The sequence below is a fragment of the Crinia signifera genome, chromosome 1, assembly GCF_055691185.1.
Source record: "Crinia signifera chromosome 1, ASM5569118v1, whole genome shotgun sequence".
Classification (NCBI taxonomy): Eukaryota; Metazoa; Chordata; class Amphibia; order Anura; family Myobatrachidae; genus Crinia; species Crinia signifera.
The window spans coordinates 410,591,441-410,614,081 of record NC_139217.1 but is presented as its reverse complement, the minus strand read 5'-3'; the positions used below and the strand labels follow the sequence as shown (position 1 = coordinate 410,614,081).

General features: G+C 42.9%; 1 protein-coding gene across 5 annotated transcripts in view; it reads right to left on the bottom strand.

The window, feature by feature from the left end:
- The window catches only part of MCTP1 (multiple C2 and transmembrane domain containing 1), a 798,197-nt gene that overhangs the window by 156,524 nt on the left and 619,032 nt on the right, over nt 1–22,641 (bottom strand). For all 5 annotated transcript variants that reach the window (XM_083151771.1, XM_083151772.1, XM_083151773.1 and 2 more), the window contains one exon: nt 7,728–7,847. In XM_083151771.1, coding sequence (XP_083007897.1) covers nt 7,728–7,847 — 120 coding nt within the window. The remainder of the gene's footprint in view (nt 1–7,727; nt 7,848–22,641) is intronic.

Sequence of the window (22,641 nt, the reverse complement as noted above, 5' to 3'; positions counted from 1 at the left end):
GTTTTTTAAACACATTTGCGTATATGTTGTGTCTGTGTGTTTTTATATTTCGCCTTTCTAGAGTACTAATAAAAGTTAATTTTTATTCGTGCATATTTCAATAGGTGCACCACGTTGAGACATACTTTCCTTTTTTTGTTTATTCGTGTACCTGAGGAAGGAAATCCTACTCACCTGGTCCCCGGCGACGACATCGGCATCCTCTCCGGCAGACGCGCTGCTCCCGGCTGGTACCCGCTCTCGGACTGAAGAGGCGCAGAGATGTTTCATCTTCCGCGCCTCTTCTCAGAATGATTCCATTGGCCGCCTAGCGGCCAATCAGGAGCCGAGAAAGGCGCTAGGCGGCCAATAGAATCATCCAGAGGAAAGGCGCGGAAGATGAAAATCTCTGCGTCTCTCCAGTCCAAGAGCGGGTACCAGCCGGGAGCAGCGCGTCTGCCGGAGAGGATGCCGATGTCGTCGCCGGGGACCAGGTGAGTAGGATTTCCCTCCTCAGGTACCCCTGTGGACTACTTCGGATCCTGGACCCCGGATTCTTCAGCCCAGGAGCCCCGGAACCCCGGACCAGCCCCGGAACCAGGACCAAGGCCCCGGAACCGGACTCTTCTGCCCTGGAGCCCCGGAGCCCGGACCCAGGATCCAGGGACCGACCTACGGGCTCAAGGTAGGTAAGTATCAGTGTGTGTGTGTTATGTGTGTATTAAACTTTTATTTTTCAGGGTGTCAGTGTGTTTTATTTAACTATTTTTTGTACTGTAGAACTACAAGTGCCAGCGGGCCCTTTAATGCCCCGCATGCTGGGACTTGTGGTTCTCCAAGTCCCAGCATGCGGGGTAGGCTTGCTGGGACTCATAGTTCTACAGTAGAAAACAATAGTTTATATTCTTTTTTTTACACTTTACATCAGCCCCGGGGACAGCCCCGGACTTTCAGCATGGGCTGGTAAGTCCTGGAGGGGGGGACCCCTTCTTTGGGGGGGTCCCCACTTCCCCAGGACCCCTGCCCATGCTGACCAGCCAGGGGGTTAATGCTTTGGCCGCGGGACCTTATATAATAAGTGTCCCCCGGCTGTGGCATTACCCTACTGGCTGGTTGGGTCTGGTGCTGGTTCTTAAAATACGGGGGACCCCTAGTCATTTTGTCCCCCGTATTTTGGGAACCAGCGCCGGACCTTGAGCCTGGTGCTGGTTTCATTAAATCAAGGGGACCCCTATTTGTCGGGGACCCTGATTTTATGTCACCAGCACCGGCTCAATGAGCCCGGGGCTGGTTATGCTCTGGCAGGGGACCCCGCGCTGGTTTTTTTTTTATTTTAACTGTTTAATTTTTTTTTTACACCAGAACCCTGCACAGAACATTGCGATCTGTGCAGGGTTCTGGCTAATTCGGCTATCAGAACCTGGTCTGATTTTTGGGCGAATTATAGACACACTTTATACAAATCGCATACCATTAAATATGCGATTTGTATACTTTTTCATGTGAAAACATCTGGATGCGATGTGCTGCGAAAAGCAGCCATCGCATTTCCAGTGTGTCCAACTTGTTGGCAAAAATCACACTTTTTTCACATTTTCGCAGCTCATTAAATATGCGAAAATGGAAAAAAATGCGATTTCGGCCGTTTTTGCGAAGAAATCGCAAAAGTCTATTTATCTCATCCCATAGAATGTCACACCCAATGTTTGTAAGCCTGACCAAGGCCCTTATTCTGCTTCACTTGCAAAGGCAAATTCCTTCTCAAATGGAGAAAACTATGTGCACTGCAAGTGGGGCAGATGTAACTTGTACAGAGAGAGTTAGATTTAGGTGAGTTATTTTGTTTCTGTGCAGAGACAATACTGCCTGCTTTTTTTTTTACACTGCAATATAGATCTTACTTTGAAGGAAAACCCCACCCAAAGCTAACTCTCTCTGCACTTTGCATCTGCCCCACCTGCAGTGCACATGGTTTTGTCCATTTGAGAAGGAATTTGCCTTTGCGAGTGAACCAGAATAAGGGCCCACGTGCATTCAGGATAGTAATAGTTAGTGCCTTGAGTCCTGTTGGAGAAAGTGCGCCATATAAATAAAACATACTTACTGTAGTTGTGTATTAATGCTAGATCATTACATTTTTAAGGCAATTTTGCAAAACATAAATGTAATTACACGTGATCAATCTTGTATAACTGTAATCACTGAAATACATTAGCTTCTTCGTATTTGATATAAGTGACATCCACAGCCATATTAGAACTGAAGCAAAACTAAAATACATGTATTTTAAACATGGTTTGTAAATGATAATGAAGCACTTATTTATTTCAGTACTTATGATTTCTCCTTTTTTACCTCTACACGTTATGTTATATCAGAGATTCCCATCACCGCATGTCACTAAAGCCAGTTTTACCATGAAGAAATAATGTGGATGACCACACAAGAGACTGAATAACACAGGATTCTTGTGATAAGCTTAGCAAGGGTATTGCCTGTGTCAATTTAATCTGCAGAGTGCAGACCCAAGACTATTATCATTACCAGTTTCAAGGATGGACTACCAAACATGATGAAAATTACCATCTACATATCTAAAGCAGATTGCATGATAATCCAAGTAGCAGCGAGATAATTATACTGGATGTAATATATACAGTACAGCATTTTAGAGACTTGCTCGTTAATAAATGTTAATTCAACACAATGCTTCTGAAGAAGCTTGTAATACTGAGGTTCATTTTTTTGGACAACTCAGGCTATTTAAGTGGCAATAATCAGTGGCGTAACGAAAACTTTTGCTCACCCCCGCGGGACAATTTCGCCGCCCCCGGACAATTTTGCCGCTGCCCCCCGTTAAACTACCCCCCTGGGGAGCTGGCAGGGGGGTCCGTGCGGCGCGGAGGTACCTGTATTCAGGGAGAGCCTGAAGGTCCCTTCGCCTGCGGCGCTGAGTATGATGTTGCCGGGGTCCCTGCAGTGAAGTGGAAATAACGCGCTATCTCCGGCGGAGATAGCACGTTATTTCCACTTCACTGCAGGGACCCCGGAGGCGGCAACATCATACTCAGCGCCGCAGGCGCAGGGACCTCCAGGCTCTCCCTGAATACAGGTACCTCCGCGCTGCACTGACCCCCTGCCAGCTCCCCGCTGCACCCACAAGCAGTGGGGAGCTGGCATAGAAAAAATAGCGCCCGCAGACCCCCGGCGCCTCCCCGCCACCGCGGGGGCTGCAGCCTTATAGTTACGCCACTGGCAATAATAACTGATTTTGCCATTGGAATCATCCTACAATAACCAGAATTCAGTCCCTGATCTATTGTAATTACAGCTCTTAGTCATAACCATAGACAGAACTATAATGGATGCAGGGGGTACCATAGATTATCAAGTTGCTTACCTATTTCTCAAATTTCCCTGCTAAGCAATTAGGTCTCATCCATCACCCAGCCTGAATTGTCTGACATTATATTTTCATTGGATGGGAGTGAGTAGTGGATGTAATAATGGTAAGGGGCACTGTGATGTGGCATGTTATGAAATGTAGGCCACTATAATGTGTCATAATGAGATCTGCGCAATGTAATGTGGAGGGCATTATAACGTTATATAAATGTATTGCGACACTTTCATGTGGCACAATATGTAATAAAAGCACTATAGTGTGCCGAAACATGAACCAGGGAACTGTAATTTGGCATCATTTGAACTGGAGGGCACTCTAATGTGGTGTAATATGAATTGGAGGGCACTTTAATGTTACATAATAAGAAATGGGGCACAGAATGAAATGGAGGCTACATACTCAAGTGTGAGTTGGGGTACGCCCATCAAATCTCCCTTTATAAAAATCATTACTATTAAGGGTTGAGGTATACTAAAAATCTTGTGCAACAAGAACCTCTACTCCATTTATATGTTTATCACAACCATTCTGATACACGATATATTGTTTTTTTTTGAGAACTTTTGGAAAAGTGAACCAGCAAGGGACACATGAAACCAGGGGACTACGAAAGAAACCGTTCAGAGTTTGAATACCACAAACAACTCCGTGAGTAGGGGTACGCCCATATCTGTAAAAGATACCTTGATATGTGTAATATATATACACTTTGATAAATGAGGTACGCTAATGTTGTTGGCACCACACAAATCATATCACTTTCTGCACACGGCAATTCTACACAGTTTGTATTTTTTTTCTTCTTTGTTTGAGTACACCGGAAAAAGTTATCCTCAGCTCAAAGAGGGGACCACCATAGATTCTATCCTGAAAGCTGAGGGTCCCCTCTTTCCATCGGTACAAGAATTTTAAAAATCGGCCCTTGGGAACCGGAGATATCTGACTTCAAAACAGTGGTCCCCATCCAAGCTTGTTAATTGCTCTTCCCCAGTCAGATATTTCAGGTTCTGTCTGACTTAGAGATTTTCTGAGGGTATATTCCAAAAGCTGAGACTCTGCTCCTTTGATGGAGACTAGCAGCTTGCTAGCTACCAGAGAACCAGAGATATCAGCCTTCCAGTAGCTGGTTACTGCTCCAGCTCCACACACCTGGTATGCAGTTTTATACTCTCATTGGAAGATTGCTTTGCCTCCTGAACTCTGATCCCCTAGTCCCCAATACCATTTGGTAGGTGAGATTCTCTAGTTTTTAATTCCATGAAAATCTAAGAAACTGAAGATATCTGCAGCTGTCCTCCCACCATAAAATTATGAATAATAAGCCAACTCCACTATACACCCCTCCTCTGCGTATTAAACATCCTCTACCACCCTGGAAGTTATGTGTCAGGGCCCCTTCATTCAGCCCAATGCCCCATTCTCCCACCCCTTCTCCCACCATCTATGCAGTAAAGGGGTAATTAGTGGAAATTACTGAACCAGGCCCTACATGCTGAGCGGTTGATATAATACCCTCTACCACCCGCGGGACATCAAAGCTTTCCCCACCCCTACCGCTGGAGGATCGGTAGGGGCCCCAATACATTGCTATGCCCAGGGGCCTACACTGCTGCTGATGCCCCTGTTTGTATATATATATGTATGTATGTATATGTGTATATATATATATATATATATATATTAATATATATAAAAATATTTTTATTGTTATTATTATTTATATACATTTGGTCTATCTATAATATTTTAACTGATCCGGCATATACTGGGTCACCTAAGTGTCCATCTCCATGCTTTGCTCCGCCCCTCTGGAAACCCCCTTCTGAAAATCCTGCGTTTGCCACTGGACCATAAGGTGTTGGTGACATCTTGGGAACTGTAATATCAGGGCTGCATTGCGCCACATAACAATCCTGTTAACTTTTTTACACTCCTGCCCATAACCTGTGCTTTGTGTATATGCAATGGATATTGCAGCTCAGGGACGTGCGGTGAGGTAAATGGCTGAGGAGTCCCTGGCAAGTACCAGAGCCAGATTTGCACACAATATATGAGCCATGGGGTACATGATGGCATTATACACATGTGCAGCAGAATACACTGCTGGAGATCCAATGAGTTTTGAAAAGAGATGTGCCGAAAAGATAGCCGGGTAAGGCACTGCCTCACCTGCCATATACTTTTTACTCCAGAGTTTTAAATATAAAAATGATTGGAATAATAAAAATAATATTTTGTCTATATTTTATTTGTATTTTTTACATGTTTTAAAAATTCAAAACTCTGGCGTATATGTTAGTATGAAAGGAAAGGCTGTGCCTCACCCCACTGCACGCGCCTGTTGCAGCTCACTGAATATGAGCTGCGGCTTTGCCGCAGACAATCCCCATTTAAGTCACAGGTAGAACCATTTGTCATTATGGGATGCAGCATGTTCCTATCAATTACGGGATATTCCTGTATAATATTGGATAGGTGGTAAAACTAAGAGTAAGAGTTAGCCCATTATCATGAACAATTTTATTTAAATTAACTTCTTCAAGGGGCGGGATTCTCTAACAACAGAATAGAGATAACAGACATAATTATCGCATATGCACTAAAGTGAACCACCTAGCGCTAGTGACAGCTGCTAATTAATCTCTGGGTGTCCACCCAAGGGCACCACAAAATCCCACACTGGGCACGTATGCGAAAATTGTGGCAAAGGACAGCGATGTGCAGCAGGTCCTGGCGGCTCCTCCCTCCCTCCCTTACCCAGCGGCTTCTCCCTCCCTCCCTTACCCGGCCGGGTGCTGCTACTGCTGTGGGCGGGCTCTCTTCCTCCTCCCTGCACCCATAAGAGCTGGGTTTTTACAGCATTTTTGTTTAGAGAATCCCTCCCTGAACCTTAAAGAGACCCTTTATCAACAAGTGATAAAACCCTTTGTGAATGTTAAACCTTTTGAGTATGACAGAAGATTCTCCAATCTTCTCCAATCTATCAGCTCACAACTCTCATTTTTCAAACATATGACAGTTAAAAACTGAAAGCATGACAGGATCTGGTTGGCTGGAGCACCATTTATCATACACAATGAGTTTATTACATTACAATGAATTTTAACACTCACAATGTGTACTTACTTCGCTGGCCAGGCTTTGGGCCAGGAGCCTGCTGTGTACATTACCATTCCCAAACACATGGATGGTTAATTATGGAAAAGTTGAAAAAAGATTTTCACTATTTACTATCATCTGGATTCCAGGAAGAACATGAGTGGAGGAGTTATGGTTAGAAAATAGAATATGAAAGTTCTAGGACCCACAAGTGATCAGAGAAGAGTTGAGTGTGCTTGGGGGCTCCATGCCGGAGCGCTGGCACAGCCATGGACATGCACAGGAGCTAAATAAGCACTCTGGTTTGGGAGGCTCCCAGCACCACCTCACGGTCACTTGCAGGCATTGGCAGCAGTGCGGAACTTCACCAGTTCACAACATATAGTAGACCTAAAAACAGGACAAACTGTATACAGGTTGAGTATACCTTATCCAAATATCTGTTATCCAAATTATTTGGAAAATCATACATTCCAGAAAGTGAAAAATAATAATTTTTTTTTTGCTAAAAGCACTACTGGGGACATCTTTAACAGCATTACTGAGGACATGATACAGTATGTAACTTGCACTAAATATGTGCAAGAAAATGACTGCTTGGCATTTAATTCAGTATCTAAGATACAGTAGTACACAACGTTGTTTCAGGTTTTGAAACCTTGTTTTATGCACAAATAAAATATATTTGTATGTACAGATGTATCGGGATTCATCTTTGCAGGTGATGGCGATGGCGTCGCCATCGCCATCACCTGCATCCCCGCCATCTGTATGTCGGAAGGGGACGCGCGCGCACGAGGTGCGCGTGCGTCCCCTTCTGACGGTGCTGCCCTCGGTCGCCCGGTGCCCACACCGGGCGACCGCACCCCCCCCCGCAGCCTCCTCGGGTCCCCCCCCAGCACTATCGAGCGGGAGGCAGACAGTATTGTCACTGTGTGTGTACGGGACATAAAGTGGATCATAAAGTGGACTCACTCATAAGTGGATCCACACTACATCTGGCTATTGTTACAGCAAAGCCATGTTCTCAGTGAGCTCTACCACACTCTTGGAATCGGTACAGTACTGTAGCTGAAAATAGCTGCCCAGGATAAACTATTGCTAGGAGTTAATACATTACAGCGCCATTCCTTTGCAATTTATGCATATGTACTGTAGAATCATAATCTCTAGGTGAAAATTGGATAATTTTCTCACAGTATGGCAACAATTACATTTGCTTTACAAGATAAGAATGACTCACCATATCCTGGGTCTTGTTATCTTTCCCTGATACGATTAAGAAATAGTTCCAAGCCAATAACAGCAACAATGCAAGTGGGATCATGTACATCTCGAAATTCCAGACCACGAGCAGAAATATCTGTGGATATATATATATAAAAAAACACGTGGCATCACCATATGATTCTTTTTTTTATAAATAAAATATTGCTATATTGTACATGTCAATTTTCTATATACTATGTACCTTTTGTGAAATATGAACAACAATGCTTTTTCAATACACAAATAAATAAATATATATATATATATATATATATATATATATGGCAGCAATGTGCTGCACTCTCGACTCTTCGTAAGAAATAAAGATGGCAGACACAGATATAGCTTCAACGTTTCATTTCTTTTATAGAAATTTCATCAGTATAATACAAACAATCAACATCTTACCTTATATACCCCCATACACCAATCCCAAATGTGCAGCTCACTCCATGTTCCCGCGCCTCAGCCGTAGACAGGTGACGTCATCAGGTGCATCCACGGCGCTAACTGGTAGCGTCATGTGCGTTGCCAAGGCAACCCCACCACGCCGCACCAGCAGTCGCACCGGAGCTTAACCCTGTAGCCGCCCCGTCATTAACATGTAGGCGGGGGAATTGGAGTAAATCAATAATAAGTAAACAACCTACAAAGTATATATACAGTAAATACCGAAATCCAAGATAGCAAAAAATATACTAATACATACAGTATATTGCTAGCAATCAAGAAAGACATATATAGCGAATACATCCAAAATCATGCAGCAAAAAATGAATATAAAGAAAAAACAAGAAAAATCCAACGGGTCACCATCACAAATAACCCTCAAATGAAATATAAATATATGAAAATTATTATTATTTTTTTTTTTTTAAATATACGTAGAGCTTTCTGGGTATATGGATGGCATATACTTGCAGTATGTACATACCGATTAAACTAATAAAAAATATTGACAAGAGGAACTGAATCTTTATAGCCAACAAATACAGGGGTAAATCATTTAAAACATGACAGTGTCATATTCTCATTTAAGTCGCCCGGAGCAATCACCTTTAAGCGGTGTATCCAGGAAGCTTCTAGCCGGAGTAATGCGGCTCCCCTGTCCCCATCCCCGGAGAGAAGGTGCAATCCAGTTAATCATGCGATATCTGATGGTATGTAGGTTATGGCTTGCTTCTACAAAGTGGCGAGCCACTGGCTGCTCACTTGATCCCTTCTCGATGGCCCTCTTATAGCAGAACGGTGAGCTGTCATACGATCTTTGAACTTGCAAACCGTCTTGCCGATATAGACAAGACCACACGGGCAGACTAATTGATACACAACATATGAGGACTCGCATGTAAAATGTTCCTTATTCAAATAAGTGACCCCATTGTGCACAAATTTATCACCTGTCAATAGATATTTACACGTGGTGCACGGACATCTGAAGCATCCTGGACGATGCAGTGATAAGAAATTTTGTGGGTTAACAGATTTCTTTTTAGTCACGTCTGTTTTCACCAATAAATCACGTAAGTTTCTAGGTCTCGAGTAACAGGGCATGATCTCACTATTAGACAGGCCAATATCTTTATCTGCCTGGATTATTGGCCAGTGCTTGCGGTTATTTTTTATGACAATGCTAGATTGGCAATGATATTGGTAGGACCTCTCTAGGCATATTTAAAACCTTTTCTTTAGTTTTCAATAATTCTGATTTAAACCAGGCAAATAAAGATATTTTTCATATATTTATATTTCATTTGTGGGTTATTTGTGATGGTGACCCGTTGGATTTTTCTTGTTTTTTCTTTATATTCATTTTTTGATATGTATCAATTAGTCTGCCCGTGTGGTCTTGTCTACAGGCAACAGGGTTAAGCTCCGGTGCGACTGCTGGTGCGGCGTGGTGGGGTTGCCTTGGCAACTCACATGACGCTACCAGTTAGCGCCGTGGATGCACCTGATGACGTCACCTGTCTACGGCTGAGGCGCGGGAACATGGAGTGAGCTGCACATTTGGGATTGGTGTATGGGGGTATATAAGGTATATAAGGTAAGATGTTGATTGTTTGTATTATCCTGATATAGTATGTGCCAAGTGTCCCAATGAACACTACGGGTGAGATTTAATAGGATGAGAGATTCAGAAAGTGAGAGATTTAGTAAGAAATCACCAGTTTTTTTAAAGCGGAAATCATTTACACTGCTAAACCAGTTTGATTTTGAAGTGTAAATGATTGCCGCTTTAAAAAAACTGGAGATTTCTCACCAAATCTCTCACTTTCTGAAAATCTCTTCCTATTAAATCTCACCCTACATTTTTTTCTCTCCATCAGGATACTGTATTCCTGAAATAAAAGTATAAAGAATATTTATAGAATATATTTTATATTCCACAATGATTGTATTTATATCTGAAATATATTTGCATCTTACAGTAGTTGGTATAAACACCCCTCATTTCACCATCAAGACAATGCTACTTTTACTTTAATGGTAAAAATTATTGATAGCATAGTAGCAGCAATGTGCAAGGAATTACAATGAGTTCGCCATGAATCCAAGAAGAGTTCAACCTATTTATATTACTGATTAACACTGAATCATTATTTAATACCAAAGACCTTCATCTCAGTGGTGTAACAATGTCAGATGAACCAGCGCAAGATGCAAATGTCACGGCGCGTAGAGCGTGCCTGAAGGTCCCTTTGTTGGAAATCAGAAGTGATTAGGAAAAATTCTTCTGCCGCGGCTAACAGTAAACATACATAAGGAACAAAATATAGAAATTGCTTTTCGCAGAGCCGAGCGGCATAATAATGATACCAGTGATCACAGCATTTAAAAGCAAGTCATCAAGTATTTCACTGCTGCAGGAATCCTGCGGGGCAGCCACACACTGCAATGAGGAGGAAGGAGATACAAATCCCCAGGGTAATGGACTGATTAAGCAACGATTACACAAAGACTGTAGCAAGGTGAGAAAAAGGTGCTTCATAAGAATTCATTATTGGGATAAGACTGCTTATTATCTGGAGTAACCAACATTGAATCCATTCCAACTAATTACTTTTCTTTATGTAACATGTGAAAAAATAAACCATTTTCATCTTAGTTATGGATGCTGTTAAGTTGGTAACATAGGCAGAAGTTTGAGGATATGTTTTCAATGCAACATTACTGGAAAGGTCCAGCTGCCTAGTGTTTCACACTGCACATGCGCGACTAGTCAAAATCTGCGCCAGACTTAAGATTCGATGTGATTAGGGCATATTGCCTATTCTCCTGAAATGTTTGGGATGTTCCTGATAATTGAGCGGCGCTCCCGGTGACCCGAAAAAGGGGGCAAATCTCCCGCATCCAGCTGTGGTCATTGTAAAGTGTGTGGGTGTGTGTGTGTGTGTGTGGGGGGGGTAATCCTCGTCCCCTCGCGGGGCATGCTGCGCTCCCCATGCTTCGGGTTTAGTGGCTTGCTGCGCTCATCACACTATATATAATCAACTCCACGCCAACGTGGATAGTGGGGTTATGAAAATGTCGGGAGGATGCATAACGCGGTCGCTCGCCATGCTTCGGGCTGCCGTGGACAGTGGGGGTGTTTCAGGAACACATTCACACCTGCCATATCATACATCTGAGCAATAGCTACTCAGACGCAGGAGCGTATCATTGCAGGAGCGTCTGAGACGCTCCTGCGTGTCAAACAGATTGAGTGCCTCTCCCACTGCTCCAGCATGATCACCTCTCCGCCAAAGAGAGGGGATCATGCTGGCGCCAGTGGTGTGAGAGAGGCGCTGACTAGGCTTGACAGGGAAGCCGGGGACAGAGATGCAGTTCCTGGCAACAGTACGGTAGTTACTAGTGTAGTTTTACGGCGGCAGCCTACGCTGATAACCTAGCTTATGCTGGCGCCGTGAAACTACACAACTAGGTCAGCCAGGGACGCTACGCTTCTTCTGACTGACTACGGTAACTACACTGGGCGCGGGAACACGAGGCCGATTCTGAAAGGGACGATACGCTAAGTACGTAACTGCTGCTGTGAATCTAAACAAGTACCAAAAAAAAATGCAAAGAAAAACAAAGATATAAGAAACGTTCAGCATATACAGAATGCTATGTCGTTATTCCATAGTTATTACAACTCCTTAAAATTTTCATAACCATAAACAGCAATGACATTGTCAGGTGTCCAGAGTCAGTAGGGGCCCAGCGCGTAAATTCCAGAAGGATCCGTGCATCGTTGTCCTCGGCAGCGGCTGGGGGCATGCGCTCTGGGCTGAATGCAGGCCAGGCGGAAGCATCACGTCCATTGCCTAGTGACGGCGTCTTGGTGGAAGTGTTAAGGCCGTTGCTGGACAGCGGTACCCAACTTCCAGTCACGCTCCGGCACTCGGCACATCAGAGGAATGGGACGGCTGACATCACGGATAACCCAGGCCACTGATTGGCCGGCTATTTTGAATACGTTTCCCGGCTGCCTCAAGGAAGCGCCTATACTCTCTGCCACATCCTGTCTGTCAGTGTTTCCTTAATGCCTGTATCGGCAACAGGCCACCTATTCCCCTGGGCCGAAGGGTCCTGATGTACCTTTGGACCTGTCCTGCTTTGCTTCCCTTCTTTCCTTAAGGAAGTTGAGATAAGTGTTCTCATTCCATTCCTTTCTTCCTGGGAATATTTGCATGGATAAGATTTGGGTAGGTTGGCGCTAGAATTACCCTTGTCCGAAGGAGCTGCAGGACCAAAGTGGTCCAAGCTCTGTAAGCACTACAAATATAGAAAACAGGTACTCCGCTCACCTTCTTGGACGCTTGATATGTACTGGCACCAGCCATATCAAGCGTCCAAGAAGGTGAGCGCAGTACCTCTTTTCTATAGGTGTATCTTACATGTTAGGCTTTCTTATTCGATATTCTTTTTTTTTTTTAGATATACATTTTATTTTTGCGATACCAAGATATTCACCAGTACAAGCTGAATAAGGTATTCTTATTCGATATTCTATTCCATCCCAGTACATTGTTGCATTCATACATGCTTTCCTATTTGAAATTCTATTTCATCTTAGTGCATTGTTGCACTTATGTAAATAGTGTGGTGTCATATTACTATGTTTCGGAACTACAAGTAGGTCGCATTGGTCGCCTCCTTGTGTTGTGGAGGGGCTCCTGCAGGTGCAATTATATTATTGGTGCTGTTTGATTGATTCACAGCCTTTTGAGGACAGCAGTACAGCTTTCTATTTGTTTTTTCCATTTACAGGTTTATCTTAGTTAGCTTTTCCTCTTCTCTGGAGATCTCGGGCACTTTGTCCCACGTAACACCTGGCAGCACCGGAGTTGGGGTGGACTTAATTCTCCCCTCCAAACCTGTATATTGTAGATGAAGCCTTAGCTCTGCAGGTGCCCATAGTCTCTGTAGGGATTATGGAGTGAGGGTTTGGTTCATTCTTATCATCCTAGCAGAGGTCACAGTTGGGAAGATTATCCCTGAGTCATAACAGACATTAGCCACAACTTCACTGTAGTCAATGGTCCGAAATATTAGCGATATGTAACATTCCATAGGACAAATAATATAGGCTAGTGAACAAATAAAAAGCATGAGAGGGGAATAGACAAAAAAATAACATGCTACTTTAGACTTAATAGAGGCATTAAGTGATATTATCATAGCAAGGATGAGAGTTATACCCCTTTCACACCACTGCAAAAACTGGGGTCGCAGCTCAGCATGATAGGGTCCCTGAAAAATAACTCTGGAGATCATTACAGGTATTTAGAAGAGTTGGTCCCGGAAAGCACCCAGAATAAGGGGAAGTGTGAAGTATAGAGAGCTGGTACTAGTGGGGTGACTAGAGGTGGAGATTGGGGCAACTGATTGATGCTGGGGATTAATGAGGAGGAAGTTCTATAGGTTAAAAACAGGAGAGTGAAATGTGCAGCAGGGCAGTGCTGCAAGCATTATGATGCTCTGGGTGGTGGCACATGCTGCATACCTTAGTTACGGCCCTGCCCCCAACATATGTCGTCGCCGCACCCCCCCTCCTGTTCCCTGTATGAACAGATGATATGGCAAAAGGAAGGGGAAAGCTGCATTTGCAAGCCATGCATCATATTCTTTATCTCAACTGTGAAAATCAAAAGCCTACTGGAAAAGTATGTGGTAGATACACTGCTCTGTACATTTATCTTCTGAAGGTAAATCGATAAAATACGACCTCTAATTTATCTCCATCAGGGAACGCTCTGAGGAAGCCCTGAGTAAGATGCAAAAATGACAAAAACAAAATTACAGAATATCATGACATGGTAAATATACACTATTATTATTATTATTATTATTAATAATAATAATAATGATGATGAATAATTTTCACGTAATAGTTATCTGTGGTTTATTATGTGTACATCATTCTGCATATTATTATTAATTTCCAATTTTTTTTTTTGAGAGAAAAAGGATTTCCCTGATACACCAACCTGGTTTGTAGCTTAAAATAAGTTAATATACAGTAGGCTGTTTTTTTCCAACTGCAGAAAGCGGGTTTCTATGTGTGGCAACTAGACCTAAAGCTGCCTCCAGGAAGCCATCAAAACATTTCATGGAATGTTCCCAAGGCAACCACAACATATTATTACTGCGATGGCAATCTACAATTGTAAAGTGCAACGGAATCTGCTGCGCTACATAAGAAACTGTAAATAAATAAATATATTTACTGTGGTGAAGCAATTCAGCTCAAAGCACAGAATTGGCCCACCCACTTTTCCTCCATGAACCGTAGTAAGCGGGGCAAGCAGGGGTATGCAGCTCGAGGGTAGGGGGATGAGCAGGAATGTGGGAGACTTGACCACTTTTCCTTGGTGCTCGGAGTGCCACACAATTCTGGTGAGCCTCCTAGGCATTCTGAGAGAGTAGGCACGTGTGAGCATATATCATTTAAATATGTTGTATGCATTTGTAGTGTATACGGGCAATCATTGTTGCCGGTTCCTCCAACCTGCATATGGGTGGGTACCCATATGCTGGTAGGGGGAACTGGCAACAATGATGCTGACACTGGATCCTGTGGCCAGATATATCAGCTGGATGTTTGGCATGTTATATGTGTGTATAAACAGGCACATACTTACCAAATTTAGTGTTCCTTCTAGGAACCAAACGGGGCAGGGCGCTGGAGGGGCTGACCGGGCACGCCAACGTCACTAAAGGGGGCGTCCCAGGGCCGGCATGTCAAAAATTGGGGCGTGCCCGGGCCGGCACATCATAAATGGGGCAGTGCCCGGGCCGGCGTGTCACTGAAGGGGGCGTGTCACTGAAGGGGGCGTGCCCGGGCCGCGCATCAGTGAAGGGGGCGTGCCCGGCCGTAACTACGTCCCCGAGCTGCCGGGAAAGCGCCGTGCACCGCAATCTATGGCGGCGCTGGGCTTCACCGGTGCACTCCGGTGGGCAGGTAGCAGGCTGTTTTAGCGGGGCGCTGCTAGAGGGGCAGGGCGCATTCTGCCCTTTAAAAATCTGGCAGGGCGCAATGTCTGTAATAATTTTATGGCAAGCATTCACGTGAAAGACAGACATTTCTGAGATAGACACAAGTTGCTTAGATTCAGAAGCTGACAAAATACCTAAGGCGACAATCTCGCCTGTTTATAAACAGCAAGTAGTACCTGAAGGAGTGCCAACAGGTCGGCCGGGCCCTGGTAACATGGAGGGGGCATGGACACCAAGCGGGAGTGGGGCCACGCCCCCCGTGAAAAAAATAAACAAGAGGGAGAGAGTGGACAGGCTGACGCGGTCTCTCTCGCCAGCTCAGCACACAGCACTGAGCAGGATATGCTGAGCTGGGGAGAGAGGCTGAGCTCCTTTGGCAGCCTGTCCTCTCTCTCCTCACTGCCCGGCCACCTGTAACGGGGGGTTGGGACCAGGGCCCCTCCAGCAGACCCAGGCCCGGGTAAAAAGTACCCGCACCCCCCCCCCCCCCTCTTGACACCACTGAGTTCTTATTACAATCAGATATTGCAGGACCACCCAAAGCCCACGATGCTGCTGGCCCCATGTGCAGAGACTTTTTGAAGTTACATAAACTTTCTAAATGCAAAAGTGTAAAAAGCAAATAAAAAAAAAATCATTACCCACAGGTATAGCTGAAAAATGATCAAGTATTAAATGAAAGGATATATCATCTACAGATGTATTCTAGTGTATTACTTTAAAAGTGGACCGTGTAGTGGAAAGTCTCCGACTAATTAACTACCTTACAATATACTTTTTTTTTTTCTAATCTGAAATAATGAGGGATATAAATGAATATATCTTTTCTATGGGATCGAATGCTTTTAATATAATGAAGAGACAAGATCTTGAGTTGGGAAAAAAGATGTAAAGAAGAATCCTTATTCTCATGGTCTTTCCTTTGCTTCATCTGAGCAAGAACAATGAACTTTTACATTTTGCTCAGCTTCAAGCCTTATCAATTGAAATCTGCAGTTGAGAGTTTTGATAATGCATGCATTAAATGATCATTCAGAATGACTTGTGAGAGCATCCCTTGTGTAACACACTTCAAAAAAATAATTTAAGTTGGAATACTGAACATCCTCCTCTTACTGCAAACCACAGCATCTATAAAAGAGACTATCATGCGAAATGATTAACACCTTACAGCTCAAGAAACAAAGCCTGCCCTTTTATACAGGCAGCTGTGGATCATTAGCTCCAGTGATGGGACCTATGTGATGTGAATTTTTCTTTCTAATTAAGAGATGAAATTCTCTTTATAACTATCTCTTCAACAGAAAGGTGCAAACGGAGAGGTGGAATTTCCATTTTGCTCAGAAAAGCACTTTGCTCTTCAACAATAAGTTGCTTTTTTTTTCTTTTTCTTTTTTTTTTAAATCTCCATCCATCTGCTGTACAGTTTAACTTTAATTTTACAATTTAATTTCATCTATAACATCTAATGCATTTCTGTTGGGAAGGTTATAGCATTTATGTAGCTGTCATTCAGGCTGTCTATAAGCCCGCACACACATTGGCATTTAAATTCTTCATTTAAGAAGTATTTTTAATGTAAGTTAAGTGCATATAAATGGATGTGAAAATAAAAATCGTTGTACAAGTGAGACTCAGTATTCTTGTGTCTTTAAGTGTGTTTAACTTGTGATGTGCTGTGTGTGTTTTGTGCAGGTGTTGTACACTTTGATATACTGCGCTGTACAACAACACAACTGGAACAACTCAGCTTCTTAATCACATTTCAGTGCATCAGAGAAGCGATATATTGTAGTGAGCTTGATATCATGTTTGGCTTAAACGAGATGACTTTCTGTTCAACACACAAGTTTATTGTTTTTGTATAAATAGTTGAAGACATATAAACTCATAGTAACCACTAGTGCTTTGCAGCTCATACACATTTATAGCAGTATAATACAGGTTGCGTATCCCTTATGCAAATACCTGTTATCCAAATTATTCCGAAAACCATAGTCTCCAAAATGTACTTTTTTTTTTTAAGATAAAAACCTACTGGGGACATCTGTAACTGACACTACTGGGGAAATGATCTTTAACTGGCATTACGGTAAATAATGTAAATAATAAATTCAGTGTCTGAGATTGAACACAAACTTTGTTTCATGTTTTTAAACAAATAAATTATATTTGTGTGTATTTCATGTGTTTGATGTGCTTATGCAATATAAGTGCAAGATACAGATGGAGCAGCTCTTATTAGATCGAATCGACAACCAACATCTGCCGCAATCCGCCGGAATGGGGAGCATGCGCACGAGATGCTCGCGCCCAGTCCCGATGGAGCTCTCAGTTGCCTCCCCACTGCTCCCCTGTCTTGCCCATAGCTCCCTGTACTCCCCTCTAACCGCGCTGGTCTCCCTGAAGTGGAGAAAGGCAGGTTTTCCGCTCCCCACCACCGAGTGATTGGGAGGCGCGAGCGTGTAAGATCAGATGGAGCGCCTCTCCACCGGTGATTGCCAGCTAAAGAAATCTGGCAATTCCCAGCACTGGCTTAGAGGCTCTCCATCTGTACCTCAAGATACCTCAATTAAATATAAAAATATTCTGAAATACGGAATAATCTGTTATCCAGGATGCTTCTGGTCTCGAGCATTTTGGATAAGGGATACTCAGCCTGTATTTTTATATACTTTAAATAGGACATTATGCGACAACCCAAGACTGTTTTAATTGATATAGTGTAATTACCTCTAAAGCCTACAATTCTATTGCTGACATCTTCAAGCTTTAAGAAGGGGATACATTTGAATGACAGGTGGTAGGGATGCCAGCGGTCAGAATACCAACATCAGCATCCCAATGGAAGGAAAGTGGCAGGGTCTAGTAAGTAAACATACCTTCACCCTGCCCCCCCTAACCCCTATCTCCGCAGACTGACCCTAACCCTCCCTGCTAGCGCCTAACCCTACAGCCGGGATCCTGAACGTATCCTTAAAAGGGGATTGCCCAACACATGAATGTTACAGGCAAAAAGCTACTCAAGCAATTGTAAGTGGATGCATAGGGGCCTAGTCATGTAGATTTCTAACTGGGTACACACTATATGCGATGTTCCTTGAACAGTATCTTTAGTGATGTACCTTGAACTCCTTGTCAAACGATCTAGTGCATGCACTGAACTATATTCACGATACAGTATATCAATAACAATATTGTTTTTGTGCATATCATTCACAATATATCATGTACATCTTCTCATGTAGAGATGATAATTTGGCCCAATTTATCAGCAAAGTTATGGCAGCACCACTCCTCAGATAAGCGGCTGTCTCTGCGAAGAGTCTACAGTAACTAATGTGATAGCTACAGTATATTTTCAGCACTTTACTTCTTACTAGCAGCTGTGATTAATATTGCAATGAAAGTAGAATTGTTCAAATGATTTAAAGGGATGGTAGACTTTGATAAATAGGCCCAATAGACAGAAGAAACCATTCAACCTCCTTGTCATCAGCATAAAGATCAGTGATCAGTCCTGTTTCAGCTGTTGAGAGGCAGTTGAACAGAACACAAGTAATGCAGAGGGGCAATGTCTGGGTTGGACCACACACTCTTAACAAAGCAAGATAATCCAAATATTATAATTAACATTGGGCAATTGTTCCAAAACAAAATGCTATACTTAAGCCCTGTACACACACATAGATTTGCTTTTGATTCGATGTTAGATTCGATTTTATATTAGATCTGGCATTAGATCTTTTTATTCGATTTGGAATTAGATCTGTACTTTTGCATTAGATATCAAATTCGATATACATTCATGGTACATTGTACACATTCGATTTAATAGATTGAATTAGATATTTCCTTGACTGCACAGTAGATTTTTCTGTTCGATTTTGAGAAAACGGGATCGCGCATCGAATCGAATCGAATGTAGACCGAAAGTGACACAAAACCATTCGATTTCATTTAGGATTCAAATTGATTTTGCTTCTATAAGCAAAATCGAATTGAAAATCTGGAAAAATCATATCTATATTGTTATTATATATATATTTTTTTAATGATGTATTTCATTTTTGCACAGCTTTTTAAAATAGATATACTGTGCATTACATGGGATGTAAATAATACCACAATATTGTTTGCAATCTAAGATAAGGTGTAAAAATAGAAATGAAGCACCCTGACAGCACTTGAGAGGAAAAAAGAGTGGTAATAAAGGAAATAGACAAACAAAAATGACCCTGCCCAAATTTTATTTATTCTGTAACAACTATGGGTCCTTATTCTGGATCACTCCCAAAGGCAAATTCCTTCTCAAATGGACAAAACCATGTGCACTGCAGGTGGGGCAGATGCAACCTGTGCAGAGAGAATTAGATTTGGGTGGGGTTTTACGTCAAAGTGAGATCTATATTGCAGTGTAAAAATAAAGCAGTCAGTATTTTCCTTGCACAGAAACAAAATAACTCACCCAAATCTAATTCTCTCTGCACAAGTTACATCTGCCCCTCCTGCAGTACACGTTTTTGTCCATTTGAGAAGGAATTTGCCTTTGCGAGTGAACCAGAATAAGGGCCCATTGGTTCTACTGCATGCATATCATCTATATATATATGCCTAGTGTCTGATTATGTGACTCTGAAATACTGCCATCTGTTGCAGCGAGTGAAACTACTGTACATCTCTTTCTCTCTCACACATCCACAATCACAGAGGCAATCACAAAGTGGCAGGCTGGCTTTTAAAGCTTTTGCTTTGAGTGAGTTTACTAGTTTATCATAATAGGAGGGTTATCAACTCTTTGAGTACAACATTGCTGTGAGTGATCCTCAAAATATCTGCTAAAAATGCCAGTGTCGCTCACAGCAACTGTTCATTTAGTATAAATAAATAAAAACACAGCCAATCAATTATTGGCCCCAAAAAAAGAATAGTCGCTGTGAGCAGCGCTGGCATTTTTAATGGATATTTTAAGGATCTCTCACAGCAACATTGGCACTCAAAAGGTTAATAGTCTATATTGGTTTAAGAGTCTATAGCGGGTATTCAATCCCCGTCGCTATTTCCAACACAGGAAATAGCGGTGGGTGCCTAACCAATGCGATCATTCCCTACAGCATTGAAGAGGCAGATTGACAAAACGGACCTGACTTTAAAAGCAGACGGATCAGACTTGCCGAAAATGTACATGGATTGTCAAATTAACGCCCGGATCTTGACAATCCACAACCGTTTTTGCCACTTGGCAGGCATAATATTGAATTCCACCTGCCGATAAAATGGCGAGCGGACTGAAAACAGGCCAGGGTTCTGACTGTCAGAATGTTCTGACAGCCGGAACCCGGGATTGAATATCCCCTATTTATTTAAAACTTAAGAGGGTTTGAATATCCCCTATTTATTTAAAACTTCAGAAGGGCCCAGGTGCCCTTCAGGGCAAGCAAATACCAAATATACAGTGTATTCACATATATATTTATACATATATGGAGAAGGTAATGTCCCGCACTCTGTTGCTGAAAGCACAGCGTGTCCGGTGCTAGAAATCCCAACTGGGAGAAATGTATGCACTGATTTTTAACCAGCACTCGGACCAATTTGCATCATTCATATGAAGAAAAACATAACCAAAGGGTTCAGATATCAACGTTTCGGACTTTTAAGTCCTTTATCAAGACATAAAGAACACAGTACATAACACTTACATTTATAGAAGTGATCATACACCTACGTGGCACCCCAACCCCCGCACGCTGCATACCCGGTGACCGAATGACGTCATGGGAGCGCCAGGGCGCCGACAGCATCGAGTCCCCCGGGAGCGTGTGCACAAAATTCAAATAACGTGAAGCCATCACCATGGTGATACATAAACAATCTGTGGAAACATGTTAAAAACAACGGTTACGGTAACAAATGGCTGAGTACAAAACACAAGGAGGGCAACATATGAATAATGCGCCACATCCAGCAAACATGCATAAAGAAAGTAATGCAGATACATATAAAGGACAACAAGAGTGTTGTACATCACGTAAAACGCAGGATGACAGGTCTGTCAGGAGTACACGACAAGCAATAGCTGCTAAGTGTGCGGCTAGCGCTAGAGCCGTGTCGTATCAAGGAGTTCAACAATTAATGTAGTGGAGGATACTCACAGAATATACAAAACAGTGGGGCATTTATAAAAAGCTGGTATAAGTAAGTTGCTCATTTAGACCAAGCGGACTGACAGTCTGTAGTCTGTGTATCCATCTAGCTTCTAACTGTAGGAGGGCTCGTCCCCTGTCACCACCTCTCCTGCTGGGGGGGATACAATCGATCATTTTGTAACGTATGGTAGGCAGTGGGTGTTGGAGGGCTTTGAAGTGTCGGGCAACAGGCTGATCTGAGCCCTTGCCTTCTAAAGCTGCTCTGATGCTGCAACGGTGCATTGCTATCCGCTCTTTAGCGGATAGTCTTGCCTATATACATTGAACCGCACGGGCATTTGATATAATAAACCACGTACTTACTAGTACAGGTGAGGGCATGCTTGATAGGTATTTTCTCACCCGTGCGGGGATGGAAGAAATGGTCACCTGTCTCAAGGTTGGCACAGGTGGTGCAACCAAGGCATTTGTAATTGCCTTTCTTGCGCGTGAGAAAATGCGCTTGGCTGGGTGGTGCATGATTAGAGACATCATTGTGGACGACTAGGTCCTTGATGTTATTACCTCGTCTGAAAGAGGGGAGAATGTTACAAGATCTAATGGCTGGAAGGGCAGGGTCACTGGTTACAAGCGGCCACATTCTCTTTACTGCTCGAACTATGGGGTCACTGATCTTGGTGTACTTTTGTGTCCACACTATTTTATCGGTCAGTTTTTTGCTACCAGTGTGCTTAAGAATAGTCAATCTGTCTAGACTGAGTACTTTAGTCATAGTGTCTTGTAACAGTTTGTGCGGGTACCCCCTAACGAGTAAATCATCTCTCATGCGAGTCATTTCTGTGATGGCGCCATTTTTACTGCTGCAAATTCTGAGTGCCCTGAGAAATTGGGAGTATGGTAATCCCCACTTAAGAGAAGGAGGGTGGTGACTGGAACTTAGCAATATTGTGTTGCGATCCGTGGGTTTTTTATAAAGAGTGGTGGATATGTCGCCTTGTTCAGTAAGGTGAACCATGACATCAAGGAAGTTAATCTCTGTATGACTACACGCATATGTGAACTTGATGTTAGGGTCAGAGGTGTTACAGGTAGACATCAAATCATTGAAACTTTCTTCTGTACCAGACCATACTATAAATACGTCATCTATGTAGCGGTAAAATGCAAGAATTTTATCCATCACATTAGTATTAGACAGAAACATATCTTTTTCTACTTCAAACATAAATATATTAGCCAGGCTCGGGGCGACGC